Below are 19,809 nucleotides of genomic sequence, written 5' to 3' on the forward strand. Positions count from 1 at the left end.
AGTAGCACTAAAAAGTAAACTGTAAATACCTTCAAGGAATGTAGTGGCATGTTTGAATGTGAAGCTGCTTGGCTGTAAGGAGCAAGCCTGCTCAACTTGCCAGGAATCCACTGGCTTGTGTGACAGCAAACATGTCAAAGGGGGTGAGGGGACCAACTAGGCACCCCTTGGGGAAGGTTCTGCAACTACCTTGGTTCTCAGGAAGCACACACAGTCTGATATATCAAGCTTTCAAACCTGTCCTGCCTGCTTTGGAAAATTTAAATCACAACCTCAGTTTAAATGCAACTGTAATGAATTTCATCAGGATTGAAGGAAAAAAAAAAAAAAAAACCAACAGAAAAACCGAAACCCTGAGGGGGAGGCAGCCACTAGAGTCCACCCTAATTTTCCTGCAGTTCTATTTGCATTAAGGTCTTTTGGCAAGTCCAGGCAGAAACGCTGATTACACTTTGTTTCAGAAGACCTTGTTACCGACTGAATCTGCTGAGACAACATACTGCAGCCCTGCAGTAGATTTCAGTTTCTGATGCATTTGGGGGACTTTGGGGAGAATGTCCAGACTTTCATTCTTGCTGGGCTGTTACAAAGTTCCAAAGGAGGAAGTCAACAACAATTAATTACCTAGAAGTGAAGGTCATTACAAAGTGGAAGCATCTTGTGTAGCTAGGTATTGATTTCACTTTTGACCATAGAAGCTGGGGTGTTGGAGAATTTCAGGCCCAAAGGCCCACAGGAATATTCCCTTGAAGCTCTTCCTGGTCCCAGTGCTGCTCTGCTCTGCTTTCTCACTGTGCATGCACCACACAGTGTCAACAACAATTCCAAGAACCTTTTCTTCATTGTTCTCTGTCTCACAACCATCTTTCACCTATTGCCAGCAGCCTTCCTGGATACCAGAGGATGTTTTGGGGGTTGAAGCACAATCCTCAGTTACTGCTGTGATCTCTGCCACGTAGGATTTGGCTTTACAGCCAGCTTTGTTCAAGACTGTTCCTGATCCTTGGCCTTTGCTGCCTGCTCTATTGTGCTGCCCTGAAGACCATGGGGTTTGTAAGGCCGAGCCAGACCAGGCTTGATGCAGAAAGAAGGCAAGACCTGACCTTTTAGGTGGTGGCTCTGACTTGGATGCCCTAAAACAGATCATGATGCCTCATCATCTGTAATGATGGCTCTATTTTTCTGTGGTTTGGTTTGGAATTGTTTTCCACCTGGTAAGTAATGTATCATTGGCAATGTTAATGCTGGCCTTTAAAAAAGCAGCATAAAAATACTGAGATCTGTTGTAGAGGGCCATGATGCAGAAGTGCTGCATCTTATTTTAAAAGCCATGTCTGCCAGAGGATTCAGCCCTGCACTTTAATTATTCAGGTGTCTGTTGTATGCAGGGATCAGAATGCTCTGCTGTGGCCTTTAGAAGAGTTAATAACGTGGCACTTTGCTCTTACGTGCTGACCGAAGCAGTTGGCACCATGGTACTACCTGCTTGCTGTGTGTGGGTTGGGAGCACAGCACAGGATTAATTTGGGGTTGTGTTGGCAAGGGTCTGTCAGCAGAGCTTGCCCAGCTGCCTGTGCTATGCTGGAGCTGTTAATACTTTACTTTTATAAGCACTAACCTAGAGCACATTTTAAAAAATTCAAAATACTCACTGTTAGAGAGAGACACTTGCAAGCAGAAGAGCTCTGTACACACAGTGTTCATGACTGGAGACTCCCTTCAAGGAATGCCACAACACCTCAGCCTGCCAGCTTTGCTATCTTGGCATCTGACTGGGAAATGCAAATACTCAATCTTAATCCTTCATTCCCACATGCTGACATGTATCCAAGGGGAACTTCTGTGAATGTTGTTGTTATTTCCATATAACTTCAGCTGCTGCTTTGCTTCCCAGAACCTCCCCACCATGTGTCTCAGTGCAGTGTTTTCCAGGTCTTTTGGATTTGTTTCCCTAATGGAAGGCAGGCTTTAGTGTGCATGTCCTTATCAGAAATCTGGGCAAGAGAATTGAGGGCATTTTCAGTGAGCTCACAGGTTACACTAGGCTGGGTGGGAGTGTTGATCTGGTGGAGGGCAGGAAGGCTCTGCAGAGGGATCTGGACAGGCTGGATCCACAGACCGAGGCCACTTGGGTGAGGTTCAACAAGGTTGAAAGGATGTTGTAGGCAAGTGGGGGTTGGTCTCTTCTCCCAGGTAAAAGCAATAGGGCAAGAGCAAATGGCCTCAAGTTGCACCAGAGAGATTTAGGTTGGATATGAGGGAAAACTTCAAGGAAAGGGTTATCAAGCATTGGAACAGGCTGCTCAAGGAAATGGTGGAATAGCTATCCCTGGAGGTTATCGAAAGGATGTGTAGATGGGGCACATGGGGACACAGTTTAGAGGTGGACTTAATTTTAGGGGTCTTCTCCAGCCTAAGTGATTCTCTGATTTTATGTGGAGAAGAGGAACAAAACCTGTGATTGGGTTGTTTTTATAAGGCTCTTCTCTTTCTAATCCCCCTCCAACAAACTCTTCCACAGATTTTCAGATTCCTCACTAAATCCTTTAAATAATATGATAATAAAAAAAATCCCCCTTCTAATACACATTTTGTTTTGAAACCCACTAAACCTGACAACTAACTCTATTTGGTTTGTTGGCTTAAGAATCATAGGAAAAATATAAGTGGAAACCCTGGGCCAGGACTCTGGACTCTGACTATCACTAGAGAAAGAAAAAATTATGTGTAATGGTGTTTTCCTGACCTCTCCTCTGTTTTTAGAAACATGAAAAATTTCATCTGGCTATTGCTAATGTTAGAAAGTTGTGTAAAAATTAGAACATAATGAAGACAAATTTTTAAGTGGTGTCTGCTGCAGTTCTTGGGTGTGTTGTCTCAGTTGCCTCCTGCTGAGACAGCAGCTGACAAATCCAAGACCTTTTCCAACATGTCAAAAACAACTTTTTCAAAGGATTCAGTAGCTGTGCCAAAGCACCTTGCCTATATGTAAGCAAATGCGTAGGGTTGGGATTGTCTCTGCCAGGGCCAGCATTCACACAGGCAGCTGGCTCTCTTAAATCAAATTGATTAATTACTATATACCTCCTAATTTTTCAGTAGGCAAGTCCCTGCCATTTCTTGCCTACACAAGATTAAACTTTCACATTGCATACCCTGTTACAAGACTTTGATTGTCTGGAGTAGGTCTGGGTGTGCAGTGACTGCTCCTGGAAGGGCCTGGGGATTTGGCATTACTGTCAGGCTTCTTACATGAGGTTCCAGAGAAGGTAGGTGTGTGAAAGCCATGTTAGCTTCTGTGATGGAGGATACCTTTTGATAAGAACGATGTGGTTTATTCAGGTTCTTCAGAGGTGTTGACTTGTTTGGTTTGGGATTTTGAGGTGGTTTTCCTGCTGTTAAAACATGTTCTTTGAGTGAAGTGCCTGCCAAGAAAATGCCTGAAGAAGGGAATAGATTAAGCCAAGGTGGACTGACTTGGTGGGTCAGGGAAAGTTGGCTGGCATCAGAACATCCCTATGGCTGGGGAGGCACGAGCCTCAGGATGTGTGTGTTTCCGAGCACCTGCACTGTGGTGTAACAATGCCACAATTTATTCAGCCCTTCTCTGTGACAGAACTGCATGTGGCTGAATAATGTGCAGCCAGGGGCTGAAAACAGCTGGATTCTAGATACAGGTGTTCGGGAATGCACACTGCCAAGAGAGGCTTTAATCCAAATGTATCCTCACTAAGAGTACTTTCTGCATCCTCTGGGCATCTCTTGATGCTGTTATATCACTGGGCTCTGCTGGAAGTGGTCAGGATGGAAGAATTTTACTTTTTCCTTCCACTCTAAGGTGTGGTATTGATGTTTGTCGTGGCTGTGAGCAGAAGTTTGTATGTGTATTACTCCTTGGGCCAGATTCAGATCCTCTTTATGTAGGTGTAAAACTGCTGTGTTGTTCCATCTGTGTAAGGGAAGTTCCAGCCTCTCTGGCTGTTTTTAGGGTTTGGTTCTGCTTGGCTTTTTGGTTGGTTTTCTCCTTCCTTTAACCGCTTTCCTTGCTGAGAGGAGAGAACTCCATGGGAAGTGATCCAGCAAAGTTTTAAAATAAGCTTTTAGTGTGGGTTTGGTTTTGGTTTTGTGTTTTTTTAAACTCTTGCTCAAACATTTAAATATGTGAATTGTCTCTGTGAATTCTGAGTGCCTCTGAAACCTGCCAGCCAAGCCTAAATCTTGCAGGAGGTGTGGCCACATTTGTGTTCTCAGAGCTCTCTGGCACAGACACCTGGTACACCTGTGTCTCCTGCTAGTTTCAGTACTGTCATAACTTCACCCCTCATGCCTGTTTCTCTGGTACCTCCTGTTTTTCTCAAGGTTATCTTCTAAAAATAGAATCTGTTACAGATTTTCACTCCCCCACACCCACCTTGAGCACAATAATTACCAATGAGATGGTTTTAATTATGCTGAAAGAAGGAGGATGATGAATTTGGCTCTGCTCTTTGAGGCTTTTTTTTTTTTTCTTTCCTGGCAGGGAAAAAAATGCACAAATTGCTTAGTAATTTCCTTAGGTGACAAATATAAAGCAAGTAGCTTTTGAAATACTTAAACTCGAGTATTTAAACATTGGATAAATCATGGGTTATCTGAAGAATAAAATTATGATATTTTGGCACCAGCAGAAGTCAATGCAAAGGTCTCAATTTGAATAAAAAAATCTCTTAATTTCCTTAATTGTTGTTAAACTGGTAGAGATAGCTGTGGTATCTGTGGCATTCACCTGTCCAGAAACCAAAGCCATGCTGGACCCAAATGAGCAGGGATGCTTTGGATGATGCGGTTATCAGTCAGCAGCCAGAAATGAAAACATTTAGAGCATTCATAAGACAGAAAAAAAACTTCTCTAAAATGAAAAAAAAAAACAAAAAAAAAACCTGAATGGAAGCATGTAAGCATTTGAGTGGATGATGCTGACTTTACTGTCCTCTAGAAGTATGCCTGCAGCAGCCCAGAGCTTATTGTCATATAAACCAAGAGAAATAAAAGGGAAGCTGTCTCTATAGGCTACATGATGGAACTGGTGAGCAATTGCTCCGATAGTAGAGTGCTCTGTGTGTGCTAATTGCCTAGAGATAGAAATGCTGTGTAGAGGAATCATGCTGGCACACTGACACAGGCTGGCAAACTAAACTGTTTGGTGGAAGGATAAGAATCTGCTACAGCTCTTTAAAATCACCCTCATTGTGATCACCTCATGATCAAACATTGCTTTCTCCACTGTGAGTAAAAGCATAGCACATTTCACAAATCATCCCTTAAAATAAAACCAGATTGGTGCATAAGAGATCAAGTCAGCACAAGCATGCACTGTGCTATACAAGTAGCACTGTACATTCTTGCCTAAGAATGTACAGTGCTGCTACACAGAGCTCAGAATGAAATGGGAACAGTGATGGTGCTTCAGGTTTTACAACCACCTCTCTGCTCAACTTTGACAATTATTTATTACCACTAATATTGTGCTTTGTAAATTTATACAGTGCTTTATGAAGTAAGACATGTTTCCTATTTTAAAGATCTTATAATCTTGTGGGCTGATAAGGGGTGCAGATTATCCCTTGGATGTTCATAAATAGCATTAGTACTAAGAGTTTTATTAGCGCTGGGTCCTTTCAAGCCTGTGGCTCTTTCTTTTTCTTAACAACACTTCCCTAGTCAGGTGCTGAAATATGGATTTCTACAGCATGGTCCAGGCTGGAATAAGGTGGGCATTCTTTGGTTTTGCTTGTAGTGAAAGAGCAAAACCCAAGCAGAATCCCAGCACAGTGGCTGTTGCTCTGCATGGGTTTAATCCACAGCCTTTGCTCGCCTCTCTGAGACTACAAATCTGGAGTTTGGGGGATGGCAGCAGAGAGCAGGCTTGGGAGGTTTGTGTGTGTGTGTGCTTGCGCGTGTTTTAAATAAACAAACAATGCAACAGCAACTTCAACAAATTGTGAGCAGTGCTAATTTGTTATAGTGCTGTCTTGCCTTCTGGCAGTGTTGATTTAGGAGAAGCTGAGCAGACTGGAACGGATGCGGGGAGCTGCCGGTTCTCTTGCTCTGTATATGGTTCAGCATAAAATACTTTTAAGGGTCCTGTCCTTAGGAGCTTTCAGATTACAGGGTAAAGCACATACCTAGGCTGTCAATCCCTCTTTCAAAACCAAATCTTAGGCAAAAGTACCTTTCCCCCTGCCCTGTTCCACCCCTTCTACTTTCTTAAAATGAAGCGAAGTCTTAAGTCTTAATTCATAACAAAAGCCTATAATTTGTGTACTTTGAGGACTGCCAGGAAATCCTTGACCTTGACAAGAATAGCGTGTAGGGAAGGAAAGGAGGAAGATCCTGTGCTTTGGACTCTAGCAAAGTTTTCAACACCCCATGACCTTGCTGGACTGCCTTTCATAACGTGCCTAGGGCTGTAATCCCCCAGGCTGAGAAGCTGTCTGTCAGGGAGGGCTGGCCAAGTGTGCCCGAGGTATCTGCAGCCCTGGAGCACTGCTGTGCAGGGGCTGCAGGACAAAGCCAGCAGGATGGGAGCCTTGCTGGGAAGAGGTGGATTTTGGAAACATACATAGAGTGACCTCCCTGCAGTCTGTGAGCTGAGTTTAAATAATGCTTGAAGTCTCAAGTGAAGAAGGCAGAAGAACAGAATAGTCAAAATAAGAAGTAGGGGTTGAGGAAAAGCAGCAAAAGAATTCTGAAAGTGAATAAACTCTGCTTTCCCATTAGGTCATCTTCAGCTTGGAGAGATTTGTATGCAATACAGGCAGTTTGCAGAACTTTGAGTCTGTTAGGCCTTCTACTTTTACAACCAATAGTGGCTTTCTGGCCTCCTCTCATTTGCCAGGCTCAGATGTGCTGAGACTTCTTGGTGGCTGCAAAAAATCAAAGACAAAGGATTCAAGGTGATGGGTTAAGCATCTGACTTGGAGGGATGTTTGGTAGGCAGTACAGTCTTAATACTGCTGGGACCAATTTTTAGAGTGATTTGCGTGAAAAACTTCACTAAAGTGAAACTTAAAACCAAGGACTTCTTTGCTAAGTACAGAGCTGTGTATGATCAGTTTTGGGGGAAAAGCAAAGAAAAAAATGTGGATAAGTGCTAAAAGTGCTATATTTAAGGTATCATTCATATTAAGAACTGTTGCTGGATCTATAGATATGGGTAAAGGGAATGAGATTTTTTTTCTTATTGGAAAAAACAAGACAGCAATGCTTGTTTTGTGCACATTGTGCTCACCACTGCTCTGGCTTCTGGTGAGAGAGATGACATTTTGGTTTAAGACAGTTACTACACCTCTCAGCATGGAAACTTGCTGTTAACTATTACAAGCTCATGATATTAGCAGTATCATGTATGCAGATGCTCCTGTGCAAACTACTTCACTCTGCAGAAACGTTTGCTGAGTCCACACAAGAAATGAAAATAAACAGGCAGATTGGAAGGATTTTTATCAAACCTGTTCCCATTTTTCCTAGTACTCTGAGGCTTTGTTTGCTCTAACAAACCATGTAACCAAGGAGTCTGAGTCACAGTCACTAGTTCCAGCTGCCTGCCTCATCCCTGTCCTGGAGATCCCTCCTCATTTGCAGGGACAGTTGAAAGGGTCATGCATTTGCCCCAGTATTACTGCATTTCACAACCTGCTATCAGTTTGTACCTGTGGTGACTCAGAGCCCTAAAGCAGTGCTGCAGCTGGGTGTGTCCTGTAGGACAGTCTTGGTTTGAAGAGGGTCATGATATTCCTCCTTCTCCACTGTGCCAGGTGTGCTCCTGCCCTCAGAGAGATGCTCAGCATGAGGCTGCCACCCCATGCACCCCCTGCCAAGTGGCCTACCTTACTGAAGGACAGGACCCAAGACTGACACTCTCTAGGATTAACTGGGAGGTAGCAACGATCCTTTAGCCATGTCCTAAATTCTTGCATTGTAAAGAGAGAATTCTTTACAGGCTGAGAGGTGGCTGGGAAACAGAAATTTTGCTTACCAAAGGGGCCTTGGAGCTACTTCGTTCAATAAGTTGTTGTTATTTTCATGCAACAGGGAGTAAATAAATGAATTAAATGCATTGGACATTGGAGCTGCCTTTACTACTTGCAACACAGGTACAACTAAAACTGAATTTGCTCAGTTGTAGGATGAGAAGAGCCCAGAGTCTACTGCTGGTCACGAAGTGGTCACAAGCTTCTGAAGCTTTGTTTTATGCCACTGCTCTGCTCCTGAGATTAACTGTGCTCTGCAGATAAGCAGGAATTTTTAATGCCAGACTCTGGTTGACAAGATCTGCAAGGTCCATGCTGCTCCCCTTCTCCTCCCAGTAGAGGTTTGGGTAGTCTTAGTCTCCTATGTGTCAGCAGTGGCAACAAATGTATAATATACAAGCACTCTGTTTAGGAGTTGGCAGGAAGCTTCATTTCTGACTGCAGTGAGATGTTCTAACAGTAGGAAACACCTTTGGTTGAAGCAGTTCTCTGCTAAACTCTGCCCTAGAGGGGAAATACAACTGTGGAGAAGAGCTCTTGCTTCACAGCGGTAAGAAGCAAATTTGATGTAATCTGGGTGGGAAAAACCTCATGTTTGAGCTGCTGTTCAAGAAATACCTTTATGCAGCATTCAGCCTGTGTTAAACTGAGAAATGCTGGTATTGCTGAGGGTTTTGCAGAGTTGTGATGCTGGGAGATGCAGCCAGAGTTCAGGTTGCTCTAATGCTGTGCAGAGTGTGATCTTCTGGAGAGGGGGGAGCTCCAAGCTCCTGGGGCTCTGGCCCATGATGCTTTAAGTGTGGTAGTTAACTGTGGGTTGGCCTGTCCATGCTGGCAGTGGTCTGTTCAGACTACTTCAGCAAATGCTCTTGGCTGAGCACAGCCCAGGTCAGTAGGCAAACAGTTGCTTACATTTCACTTCTTCATTGTATTGACAAGATTTAAAAATCTTCAGCCTACTGCAGTCAAAACAGGGTGATCTGAATACAAAAGATGTATTATTTCAGTGTGAAAGGAGTTTGGTTCCAGAGTTGTGGGGATAAGTATGCAGGTGGGAATGATGGGAACACTGTCCTGGGCCTAAGCCCAGCAGATGTTCAGGAAGAATGAACTATCTTCTTATACTCTGTCCTTTTCATGACAACCCATTTCATTTCTCAGGCCTGTGTCCTCCTTTGTGCTCTCTCTCTTTCAACATTAAGTATTACAGGTCTTTTTCATTTGGCCTTTTATCTTTTAAGGCTGATAATCAATAGTATTCTCGCTTTTTAAATGTATGATTTCTATCTCCAGAAACACAGCTGGAGACATGCAGCCATCAATGTGATAAGAGCTGTGCACATGTTTCACTTCACCATGAGGGTGTAAAAACCCATGTTAAATTCCTGCCAGGCTGCAGGCTTATTTCTGTACTGGTTTTTGGTGGGTTTGGGCTTTGTTTGTTTGTTTTCACTGGGGCAGCATCACCACTTGTAGAAAGGAACCTGTTCTTAGCATCTGCCCTGAGACTGCTCCATGATAATCCCGCTGGAGCTGGTTAGAGGAACTACATGGGAAGGATATGCACTACAGAGGATACAACCAGCTTGTCAAACCTAGGGTAGCTGTGATATGTGCCTTTCCCTGACATGGAAATGATATTGCTTTTTCCTTTGGGCAGGGGAGGGTGGAATTATAGATCTTCAGTTTTGCGACGCTCATACAAGCTGCAGTTCACCATGAATCAACTTGATCTCCAGTCTCCAAGAATGGAGATTAAATTATCAGTGAAGCATCATTATAAATAGGAGAAGGTGAGGGTATACAGTGTCATCTTCTCCCACCTTGCACCAAACTATCCAGCCTGGTCCAATGCCATAACATCTCTAGAAGATATTTTCAAAGGCTTGGGAAGTGGGACAGGGAAGTGGGGACAACAGAGCGGATCAGGTTTGAAGTGTTTCTTCTGCTGCCTGTACTGTGTCAGGAAGGAGACCATAAAGCTCTGGCACCAGGCTGTTCTTGTCATAGAGGCATTTCTACATGGTGATGATATTTCACTGCCTGAATTTCTGGGCAGAAGGAAGCTGGTGCAGACATCCTGGGATCTGCTGGTTTTGGATACATGTGAACTGATCCCCTTGAAGCTCAGTGCTATTGGGAGTCATGAACGTAAGTGGCCAGAGAGCATCAGTAAGAAACTTGCAGAGTACTTCTGTTCTGCTTCCGTCACAGTTCAACAGCTGTGGGGATATGGGTGGAGGGGAGGTTGTTCTAGCAGTTACATATTTAAGGCAGGTGGCTGTTTTAAAATGTACGTTTCAATTTTGATTGCAGTATTTTAATTGCATTTAACAGCGTCCCTGCTGGTTCTCCATTCTGCATCCGTGCAGCCACGTTCTATTGATGGCCTGTTGTGATTTCAATGGAACATCATGGGATGTACCTGGCACGTCGGGCAGCACTGGATGGAGGTGCCTTTAGCCCAATGTACCTGGCATGGTAAGCGGCAACCAAGTGGTTAAATCTGCATTCTACTGCTCACAGTTTCAGCTTGTATAGCAAGGTGTTCCTGCTTTGCTGCAGCCTTGCACTGACTGGAAGTCAACTTTGCTCTCCTGATTTTAGTGCTTTCATGCACAGAGCCCCTACCCTTTTCACCCATGAAGATTCCCCTTCCCTGGGAAGTTTGCCATGCCGTAGAGAAGGGCCTAGCCATGTCAGGCTGTCCTTGTTGTTCTAGAATATGAGAGAAGGGACTGGGAAATCATCTTACTCTTTTTTTTTTCCTCTCCTTTTTGGGCCAGGAGCTGGTAGCAGTTGAGCAGGTATTGCCCACGTCCCAAATATCTAAATGTTGCCGCACAGAGGTACCAGACAAGTGCTCATGTCTTTAAGCAAAGCTGTGCCGTTTCTGCAGGAGTCCTGCAAGACCTGCCTCAGGGAGCTGGGAGGGCAGTTCTGCCTGGCACTAATTGGAATGTAACAAATTAAACAAGGGCCACTTTCCGTTTGCTGATGTGGTCTCCTCTGCAAAATGTCCCTCCATCCTCCATTTTCCTTCTCTTTTCCATGCCCACACCTGCAAAATCAGCTGTACATCCTGATCTGTCCTGCATGTTTTCTCTCCCTCCCCCATCTCTGCAGACCTCTGCCTGAGTAGCTTCACATGTTGGTCTTGGCTATTGTAAAGTGCTAAATATTTGTGTGAGAAAAACAAGGGTGCTGCATCCTGTTTTCTGCTTGAGCCTTCTTCACAGAGCTTTTGCTGCTCCACTGCTAGTGATGAAAATGCATGTTTGTACCTCAGCTTCTGAATTCTGCTATCTGACTGCACGCAGGGGCTGGAGATAGGGAACCATTTGGACTAACAGTTCCAGCACTTCCCCCATGCTTCTGCGTTCTAGAATGTGAATACCTTTAAAAGTCATGGGCTAATGACCTGCCAAGTGCAACTCCTTGGGGCAGGTTAGTGGCTGTTAACCACCCACTACACTGACACCTCTGAGGGTCCTGATTCTGTTGGGATGTGGGGAAAGGATGATTAGATGAGCCAGTGGGGAACAGGAAAGTTGTCTTCCCAGTGGGGTCGTTAAGTGCTCCAAAAAAAGTTGGTTCATCTGAAACTGAAGGATGCAGAAGTCATCTGTTTCAGTTTCACTCAGTTCCAGCAGCAGCTGGACACAGCATTTTCAATGTCATAAATTTGTGGGAGAGATCAATGTAGGAAAGAGTGGATTTCATTTTGTCTTGTTCTTCTCCATGCTCACTGCTGCAGTGTCTGCTCAGTGCAGCTCAACTGCTTGGGAGGTGGAGAAATAAGTAAGCAGGCCACTGTCTTTTCCTGGGTCTATTATAACATTGCACAGTAGGCTGACGTTTTAACAGCATCTAATTTGATACATCACATCTAATCTGTTTGTTGGTTTTTATCTGCAGTACTGTTAACTCACTGTTCAGGTGCTTGGTGTCTAGCCTTCTCATCCAGCCACAAATCCTCTACGTGAAATGAGTGATTCCTTAGATCTGTTTATGATTGATTCTTTGCTTCACTGGTGTTGCTTCTTAAAAGGTAAACAATATTCATGTGCTGCAATCTATAACTCAGAGATGAAATCAAATAGCATCTCCTGCCAGAGGTTGCTAAGATAATACATTTAGCATTCATTCAGCAATTACTTTTAGGCAGAGATTTAGTGATATTAAAGAGAATCAAATCTGTATTGAATATGTAGATTTTATACTGTTGGAAGGGGTGAAGGGATTTCTCTTCTCTGTTTAGGAATTTCATTTTCTGTGGTGTCCAGAATCTGTGCAAATTGAGAGCAAATGAAGTTTTTCCTGCTGTGTAGTGAGAGCAACACAGCTCCAGGAGCAGCCTGTGTGTTGTGCACAGCCTTGCTGCCCACGGGGTCACAGTGTGCCCCAGGCTGGGCACAGCAGCTCGCAGTTACCCAGCTCCTGGGGCAATATTGCGTATTAAGATGCTGTCAGCTCTTAGCTTGCAAAGCTTTGTTTGATGTGTGGCATCTGCTTGCAGCATTACTGTATTCTGTGATTTGTGCCCTGTACTTCTCATGTCTTTGCATGTGCTGTGTCTCAGTGTCATGGATACGGTGGAGGTAGTGGAGAGCCTAAGCCTCATTTCATTCCCTTCTAGCATGGGAGTATTTGAGCAGGTTCACTGCTCTGAAAAAAGTGTGTCTTCAATGTGAGGAAACCAAGCTGAATCTGGGAAAAGACCATCACTGCTGCTATTTGTCCAGAGCCTTCTGTAATCCTCTTTTAAATGCAAAGGGGTGAAATTTTGCACACCACATTCAATGTTTAAAGACTGTGGCCCCAGTGAGACATTTATGTATTCTTGAGGTCTGGGGAGTTGGGTTTTTTGCTAGAAATGCACTTGAGCCTTTTCTGAACCAGGTCTCCTCTGAACTGGGAATATATTTTTTTTCTGGGTTCTTTTTTTTTTTCAGAAAACAGAAAAGGAAGGGTTATTAAAAATGATACTGAAATACAAGAAGTATAAACCCACTGTGATTTTTTTAGGACTTTGGGGGGTTGTGGTGTTGTTCTTCAAATGTTACGGTTTGTTAAGAGACTCTCTCTGCAAACTAATGGATAGCAAGGGCTTTCAAAGGCTGCACCTGCCATTTTTTTGGGCAGATAACTTTTAAACTCACAGTTGTCCTTGGTCCCATGCTTTCAACTAGAACTGAGATTCTAGGAATGCTATGAGTTAAGGAATAATGCCTGCTTCTCTTTTGCTAACAACTTTTCCAACACACCTTTCCTCCTCCACCTCTGAAATGCATCATGGTCAAAGAAGGGTTTTTAAGTAGCCTCTATGAAATATCTGGACTAGATTTATTTTTTGTTGAGGACTGCACAAGATACACAAGGCAGGTTGCTATAAGGCTTTTGTCAGCAAAGGGGCATCAGCCAAAGGAGTGTTCTCTAAGCCATACTCCTGTCCTGGTAAAAGCCCTTGGTGGGCAATTCTGACAACATTTTAAACACAATGCTCTAAGCTTGGTTGAAGGTTTTGCTGCCTTGATTCATTACATTCATTTATTTGGGGTTGTTAAATCCATGTTAGATTTCAGCTAACAAATTCAAATTTGATAGGCAGGGTTATACTGCTTACACGTGACCACTGCTTTTGAAATCCACTGAAGGTATTAGCCTACCTTTTACAGATGTCCTACTGAACATGAACAGTTCTGTAAAATCTGACATGTGAAATAAATACTATGCTAGTCTTTATGCTGCAGAACATACTCAGTAATAATAACATTATCTTTTTCATGAAGGTCAGTAGCAGAATTAGAATTCTAACTCTGTTTCCAGGGCTTTCTCTGCAGGCTGGTTTCAATATCATTTAAGGCAGAAAGAAAAAAAAGTAAAACAAAAAAAAACAAACCACAAAAAAAAAAAAAAAAACACAAAAAAAAAACCAAAAAAAACCAAAAAAAACCAAAAAAAAACCAACAAAAAAAAGTAAAATGCTAAAAATATTCTGCATTAATAGCTGTTGTAAGCCTTGAGGCTTAGACAACTCAAACATAGTGATTTCTAGACCTCTGCTTTAAGTGCTACATCAATGGGAAATAAGCCCGCTTTAACTTCAGTAGCATCATATTATTATTACTACTACTTCGTTTAGGCAGAAAATATTTGCTGTACTGTTTCCCTTCCTTTCCCATATTTGTCATTTATGGAACACTTAAAAATCATAGCCAGGGATTTTGTGTGTTACATGCATGGAAAAGCACCATGATGTCTGTAGTGAAATTGTAGTACTAGGCTGTTTCTTGCTATCTTGAGCAGGATGCATTTATATAGCAAGATTCTCTTAAGTTGCAAGCCACGTTTTTGTCCTCCCCTATAGATGTATCTCAGTGACCCAGAACTAAGGGCTCTTACTGGCCTAGCTAGATAAAAGTGGGTATTTTGTGCCTCTGTGCTGCTGCTTCTTCCCCTTAATCAGCAATTCTGGAAGCAATGCACTAGAACCAGACATGCTGCATCCTCCATCCTGCAACTCTGATGTTACTAATTATATCAGAACTTGGTTTTTAAGTTCTGAGCACTGCTCAATGGAGGTAGCCCCTGTCCTGTCATATTTTCAGATTCTGCAGAGTGAGTTTCTATTACAGAAACACTACAGGAGGAACTAGCACCATGGCAAGCCTGTACTTCCTCCTCTTGGCTGCCACCCTTTCTAAAGCCATCAAGCTCTGGGAACAACATCCACGTGCACAAAGGCACCACGGTGAATCCGTCTTCTTGGGTTGCCATCCATTGCTGAAACAAACTGAAACAGGAAAGCAGAGCAACCTTTTTAGCTGTGGGTCAGGGTGATGAGCCAGAGGGATCTCTGTGGATGCTAAGTTAGGTGCTGCTGCACTTAAGAGCCACCAAGCAATTCCACCAAAAGCATAAGCAAGCACGAGGCTGACCAGCCAAACAAGTGAAGAGCTGTGTCCTGTGGAAGAAGGGAGGCACCTGCTTGGCAGATCTGTTGGGAGAAGTACCAGGGTAGTCAAGCAACAATGCTGGAGGAAATATTTCATTTGTTTACTTTTTGGTAGCTTTTTTTTCATAAAGCAGAACTTCTCTGTTGTGCAGAAATGGATTATATAAATTTACCACCTTTCTGCCAAATGCAATCTTTCTATTTATCATCACATAGTAAGAATCAGGTTAGAGGAAAGCAATTTTTTATACTAACTGCATCACTCCTTATTTCTTTTTGTTGTGTACCTATACTTGGCACAGAGGGAACATAATGCAGTCTAATGCTTCATCATTTAAACTCTGAGGGGACAGAGTGTGGTAGCAGAACTCACAAACAATTAAAAAATTAACTGATAATGATTTTAAGGGAGAACTTAAGCTCTTAATTTCTCTGTATTTATGGCTTGCTTCTCCTTCAATAAGAGAAACGTTTCAATAACATGATGAACTGGGAAAGGAAGAAAGGAAGTACAGAGCTAAATAGTGGTTATTGTTAATTTGGTATTTAATTCCTCCTTTTGAACCTCAGAAACTATTTTAAATCAACTTCAACGGATAAATGCAAGTAGTAGTTGGCACTTTCAAGCAAACAAACACACGCACACAAAAAAACCCAAGAAAACAAGGAAAAAAAATAAAATTGATCTTGGATTCCCAAATGCAGTCCCAGATTGAATTCTGGGCTTTATGGATTGTAATATCTACCAAACGTGCAACTGCAGTTACTTCTGACATATTTCAAACTGAGTGTTTTCTACAGTCTATACTACTGGGAAGGCCAATATAAACATCTAAACTAAAATACATCATGACTACTGTTTGTGAAATGCATTAACTATATACAGGTAACCACAATTTTCCTCTCTTTACAGTATTTCAGAATAGAGAAACTGTGACTTGAGATATGTTACTTGACTTTACTCTTTTAAACAAAATTCTTTCAAAATTTAAGACAGAACAAAATTAAGAAAAATGTTTCAGATTTATGAAGACATTTGGTGACATTTAGCTAGCTCAGCATCCTGAATTTCAGCTAGTTGAGGGTTGATTCTAACCCTGCGTGTTAATGGATTGGGATATGGACATAGCCAGGGGAGTGGTTTTTAAAGCAGCTTTTCATACTCTTAAGGAGGCTTCCCATTCACACCTCAGTGTGGGTAATTCCATCTTCAATGGATTTAGTTGCTACATGTCATTTTCTCAACTCCAGAGCAGCTGGGTGTTATAAGACTTCAACATGTAACAGCCAAGAAACAAACTACACATTAAAGCAGGAAAGCTGCAGCTTATGCTAATTATTTTACATGCTCAGATATGCAAATGACAGTGAAGTAGATGCTTCTCTTTTCTTCCTCTTTTTCTAGCTTCTTATCCTCCCTTCAAGTCTGTGTCAGGAGAGAAGAGCTTTCCCCTGTACCTAACTATTGTTTTCATGCTGGTATCTTTTGAATAATGATTCCAGCCAACAGCAATTGCTTTTGTAAAAAGATAATTACAAATCTGATTTTTTAAAGACCTGAATCAAGTTTTAGCATGAGAAATATTTCTCTCTGTATTCCCAGCAGGATCACAGCTTGCAGGGCTCAATGTACTCAGATCTCCCTAGTCAGTGTCAAGCCTTACATAGCCTGCACTGTGTTAAACCAGTCTATTAAATGTAAGCTGTTCTAGTGGAAACAGCAAGCTTTACACCTCTCATCCTTCTGTTTTTCAGGTGGTAAGGTGAAGGTGAGAGGAAGAGAAGGTGGAGATGGAACTGCCAAATCATGCCAAACAACTGCTACTGCAGCTGAACCAGCAACGAGCCAAAGGTTTCCTCTGTGATGTGATCATTGTGGTAGAAAATGCCCTGTTTCGTGCCCATAAGAACATCCTGGCAGCCAGCAGCATGTATTTCAAATCCCTTGTCCTGCATGACAACCTGATAAACTTAGACACGGACATGGTGAACCCCACCGTGTTCCGGCAGATCTTGGACTTTATTTATACTGGCAAGCTCTTAACGACTGACCAGCCTGGTGAACAGAACTTTAATGCTCTCCTCACCGCAGCAAGCTACCTCCAACTGCACGACCTGGCAGCTCTCTGCAGAAAGAAACTGAAGCGGAACGGCAAGTCCTTTGCTGGCAAGGCTGGTGGCCTTGGTGTTGGGAGATCTGCCAGGAGTCAGAGACTTTCCACTGCTTCAGTCATCCAAGCTCGCTATTCAGGGTCAAATGAGGGGTTGAAGGGCTCGCACTCAAAGGAGCTGTCTAAGGGAAAGCTCTCTGATGACGAGGTCTTCATCAGCAGCTCTAACCAAGAGAACTGTCACTCCTTAAGCAGGGGAACCAGCAAGAACGGTGGTGGGAGCAGCAGTGCGAATGGGAGCACCGGTGACCAGGAGCTAGGCCTTGACCTGTCCAAAAAAAGCCCCTCGCTCCCTGTCGCAGCTTCCCATGATGACACGCAGCACAGCGAAAGCCAGCACGGCTCTCCCCAATCTGCCTCAGCCCCTGCAGCCAACAGTGCCTCATCGTTCGACGAGTCTGGCGTCGGAGCCCCTCACAGCATGGCAGACAGCAGTGACCCCATGGAGATGGATCTGAGCGAGGAGTGCCACCACTCACTGACAGAGAGCAGCCAGCGCAAGGGCCTCCGGCACTCGTCCCGCAAGAAGGAGTGGATCAAGAAAGACAACGCCTTTGACCGAAAGGAAGGGGGCAAAGACAGGGACGAGGGTGAAGGGCTGCCCAATGGTATCCTGCTGGGGCCCTTGTCCAAGTCTGTGGAGAGGAGTCTGGCTGGGGCCTATGGGGCAGACCTGCCCTACCCATGTAAGGAGGAGGTAGAAAACGGTAAGGAGAACAGTGATGACAGTGGCCAGAGTGAGAGTGAGAGTGGCGGCCATACCAGTGCCAACTATGTCTATCGGCAGGAGGGGTTTGAGCCAGTGGCCTATGGTGACAACCTGTATGTCTGTATCCCGTGTGGCAAAGGCTTCCCGAGCTCTGAGCAGCTCAATGCCCACGTGGAAACGCACACTGAGGAAGACCTTTACATCAAGGAGGAAGGCACATATGGCAGCAAAGATGAAGCTGAGGATTTGTCCAACCCCAATCAGTCCTATGCTGCGGAGTCCCGGCCCTTCAAGTGTTCAGTGTGTGAGAAGAGCTACAAGGATCCAGCCACGCTGCGGCAGCACGAGAAGACTCACTGGCTGACGCGGCCCTTCCCTTGCAACATCTGCGGCAAGATGTTCACACAGCGTGGCACCATGACACGGCACATGCGCAGCCACTTGGGGCTCAAGCCCTTTGCTTGCGAGGAATGTGGGATGCGCTTTACCCGGCAGTACCGACTAACAGAGCATATGCGTGTCCACTCAGGAGAAAAACCTTATGAATGTCAACTGTGTGGTGGGAAATTCACCCAGCAGCGCAATCTGATCAGCCACCTGCGAATGCATACCTCTCCCACATAAGCCAAAGACTCCAGAATGAGCTTCAAGCCCATCCGCAGTGATTTACCTTTCTGTAGACTTGCTGCTTAAAAAAAAAGAAAAAAAAAAAAAACAAGGGGGCAACTCCCCATACTCTGTTCAGTCATGAGAGGCCTAAACAAATGTAGCTTTAACATTTAAAAAAAAAAAAGTTTTTTTTCCTTTTTTTAAAAAAAGAAAGGTCCACAGCCAAGCTGATGCATTTAGTCCCAGTCTCCCTTCAAATTTTGATGGCCCGGCAAGAAATGCCTCTTCTTTTTGCACACATCGATTTCATTGCCATATTGCTGATTTGGAGCAGGTAGGGGGACCTTGGGGAACTTTCAGCCTCTGCTGGCTCCCCCTCCCTGCCTCTTCCTGTGTTCCTGTCACTGTACTCACCTCCTTTAAAACCAAACTCAGTAGGGGTATTTCTTGCCATTTAAAAAAAAAACAAAAAAACAAAAAAACAAAACAAAAAAACCCACACCTTTTCAGTGGCCTAAGTAGCTGTGAAATAACAGCATTCTCAAGTGCAGAAGCTGTGTCTGTGGACCACCTCACAGGGTTGGCAGCCCCTCCAGAGACTGTGGGAAAGCCACAGCAGTGGTGGAGCCCAACCCTGTCCCCCTGGGCTGGCGATGGCGTGTGGAGCAGCTCTCAGGGCTGCACCAGTCCCAATACTTCACTTAAACAAATGGCAAAGCCTCCCTTACCATCCCTCCCCATTTTGGTTTTGATCTTTGTCCTTGGCATACATAACCACGTGCCACCTTCTCCCATAAAACACGCAAACCTCTTTTGCCTTACCCATGACTGAACAGGGACTGGATGCCCTGGGAATTTCTTTCAGTGAGCAGGGGGTCGTCTTTACTTTTCTAGTAGTTTCGTATGAATATTCTTTGCTTAGAGGTACTTGTTTTATTAAAGGAAGAACCATTGTAACGTTTATGTGAATGTTTGAACTGGAAGGTCTGAGGTTAATTCTAGGGTGGGTGGGTGGGGAGGGGGTTTGATGTAGGCTGGACTTGCTACAAGTTCCATAGGTACTTTTTTATTATTTTTTTATTTTATTTTTTGTGTGTGTGTATGTTTTTAGCTTTCCTCCCTCACTAAAGAGCAAGTCTGTGTGGACAGACTTGTTACCTTTGCTACCTCTTGAATTCATGAGAACAATAAGATGGTTAGTGAAAGATTAGGCATTTTTTTTTAAATTGTAAGTAATTAAATGTATAAAAGTAGAAGCTAAATTAAAGTTAAGGGATTTTTACCACCCCGTCCTTCCATCAAAAGTCAACTAGAGAAATGTTAAAGCAAAGCTTGGCCAAAGACAAAGCA

General features: G+C 43.7%; 1 protein-coding gene across 4 annotated transcripts in view; it reads left to right on the plus strand.

The window, feature by feature from the left end:
* HIC2 (HIC ZBTB transcriptional repressor 2) overlaps window positions 1–19,420 on the plus strand; it is a 43,580-nt gene extending 24,160 nt beyond the window's left edge. For 2 of the 4 annotated variants that reach the window (XM_053993673.1, XM_053993674.1), the window contains 2 exons: window positions 10,350–10,493; window positions 16,726–19,420. In XM_053993673.1, the coding sequence (XP_053849648.1) occupies window positions 16,762–18,474 (1,713 nt within the window). In that variant the 5' untranslated portion in view covers window positions 10,350–10,493; window positions 16,726–16,761 and the 3' untranslated portion in view covers window positions 18,475–19,420. Of the gene's footprint in view, window positions 1–5,730; window positions 5,750–10,349; window positions 10,494–11,967; window positions 12,064–16,725 lie in introns of those variants that run through there. The other 2 variants (XM_053993676.1, XM_053993675.1) reach the window with 2 other exon arrangements.
* The last annotated feature ends 389 nt before the right edge of the window (window positions 19,421–19,809 follow it).

Source organism: Vidua macroura, chromosome 18 (assembly GCF_024509145.1).
Source record: "Vidua macroura isolate BioBank_ID:100142 chromosome 18, ASM2450914v1, whole genome shotgun sequence".
NCBI classification, from domain to species: Eukaryota; Metazoa; Chordata; class Aves; order Passeriformes; family Viduidae; genus Vidua; species Vidua macroura.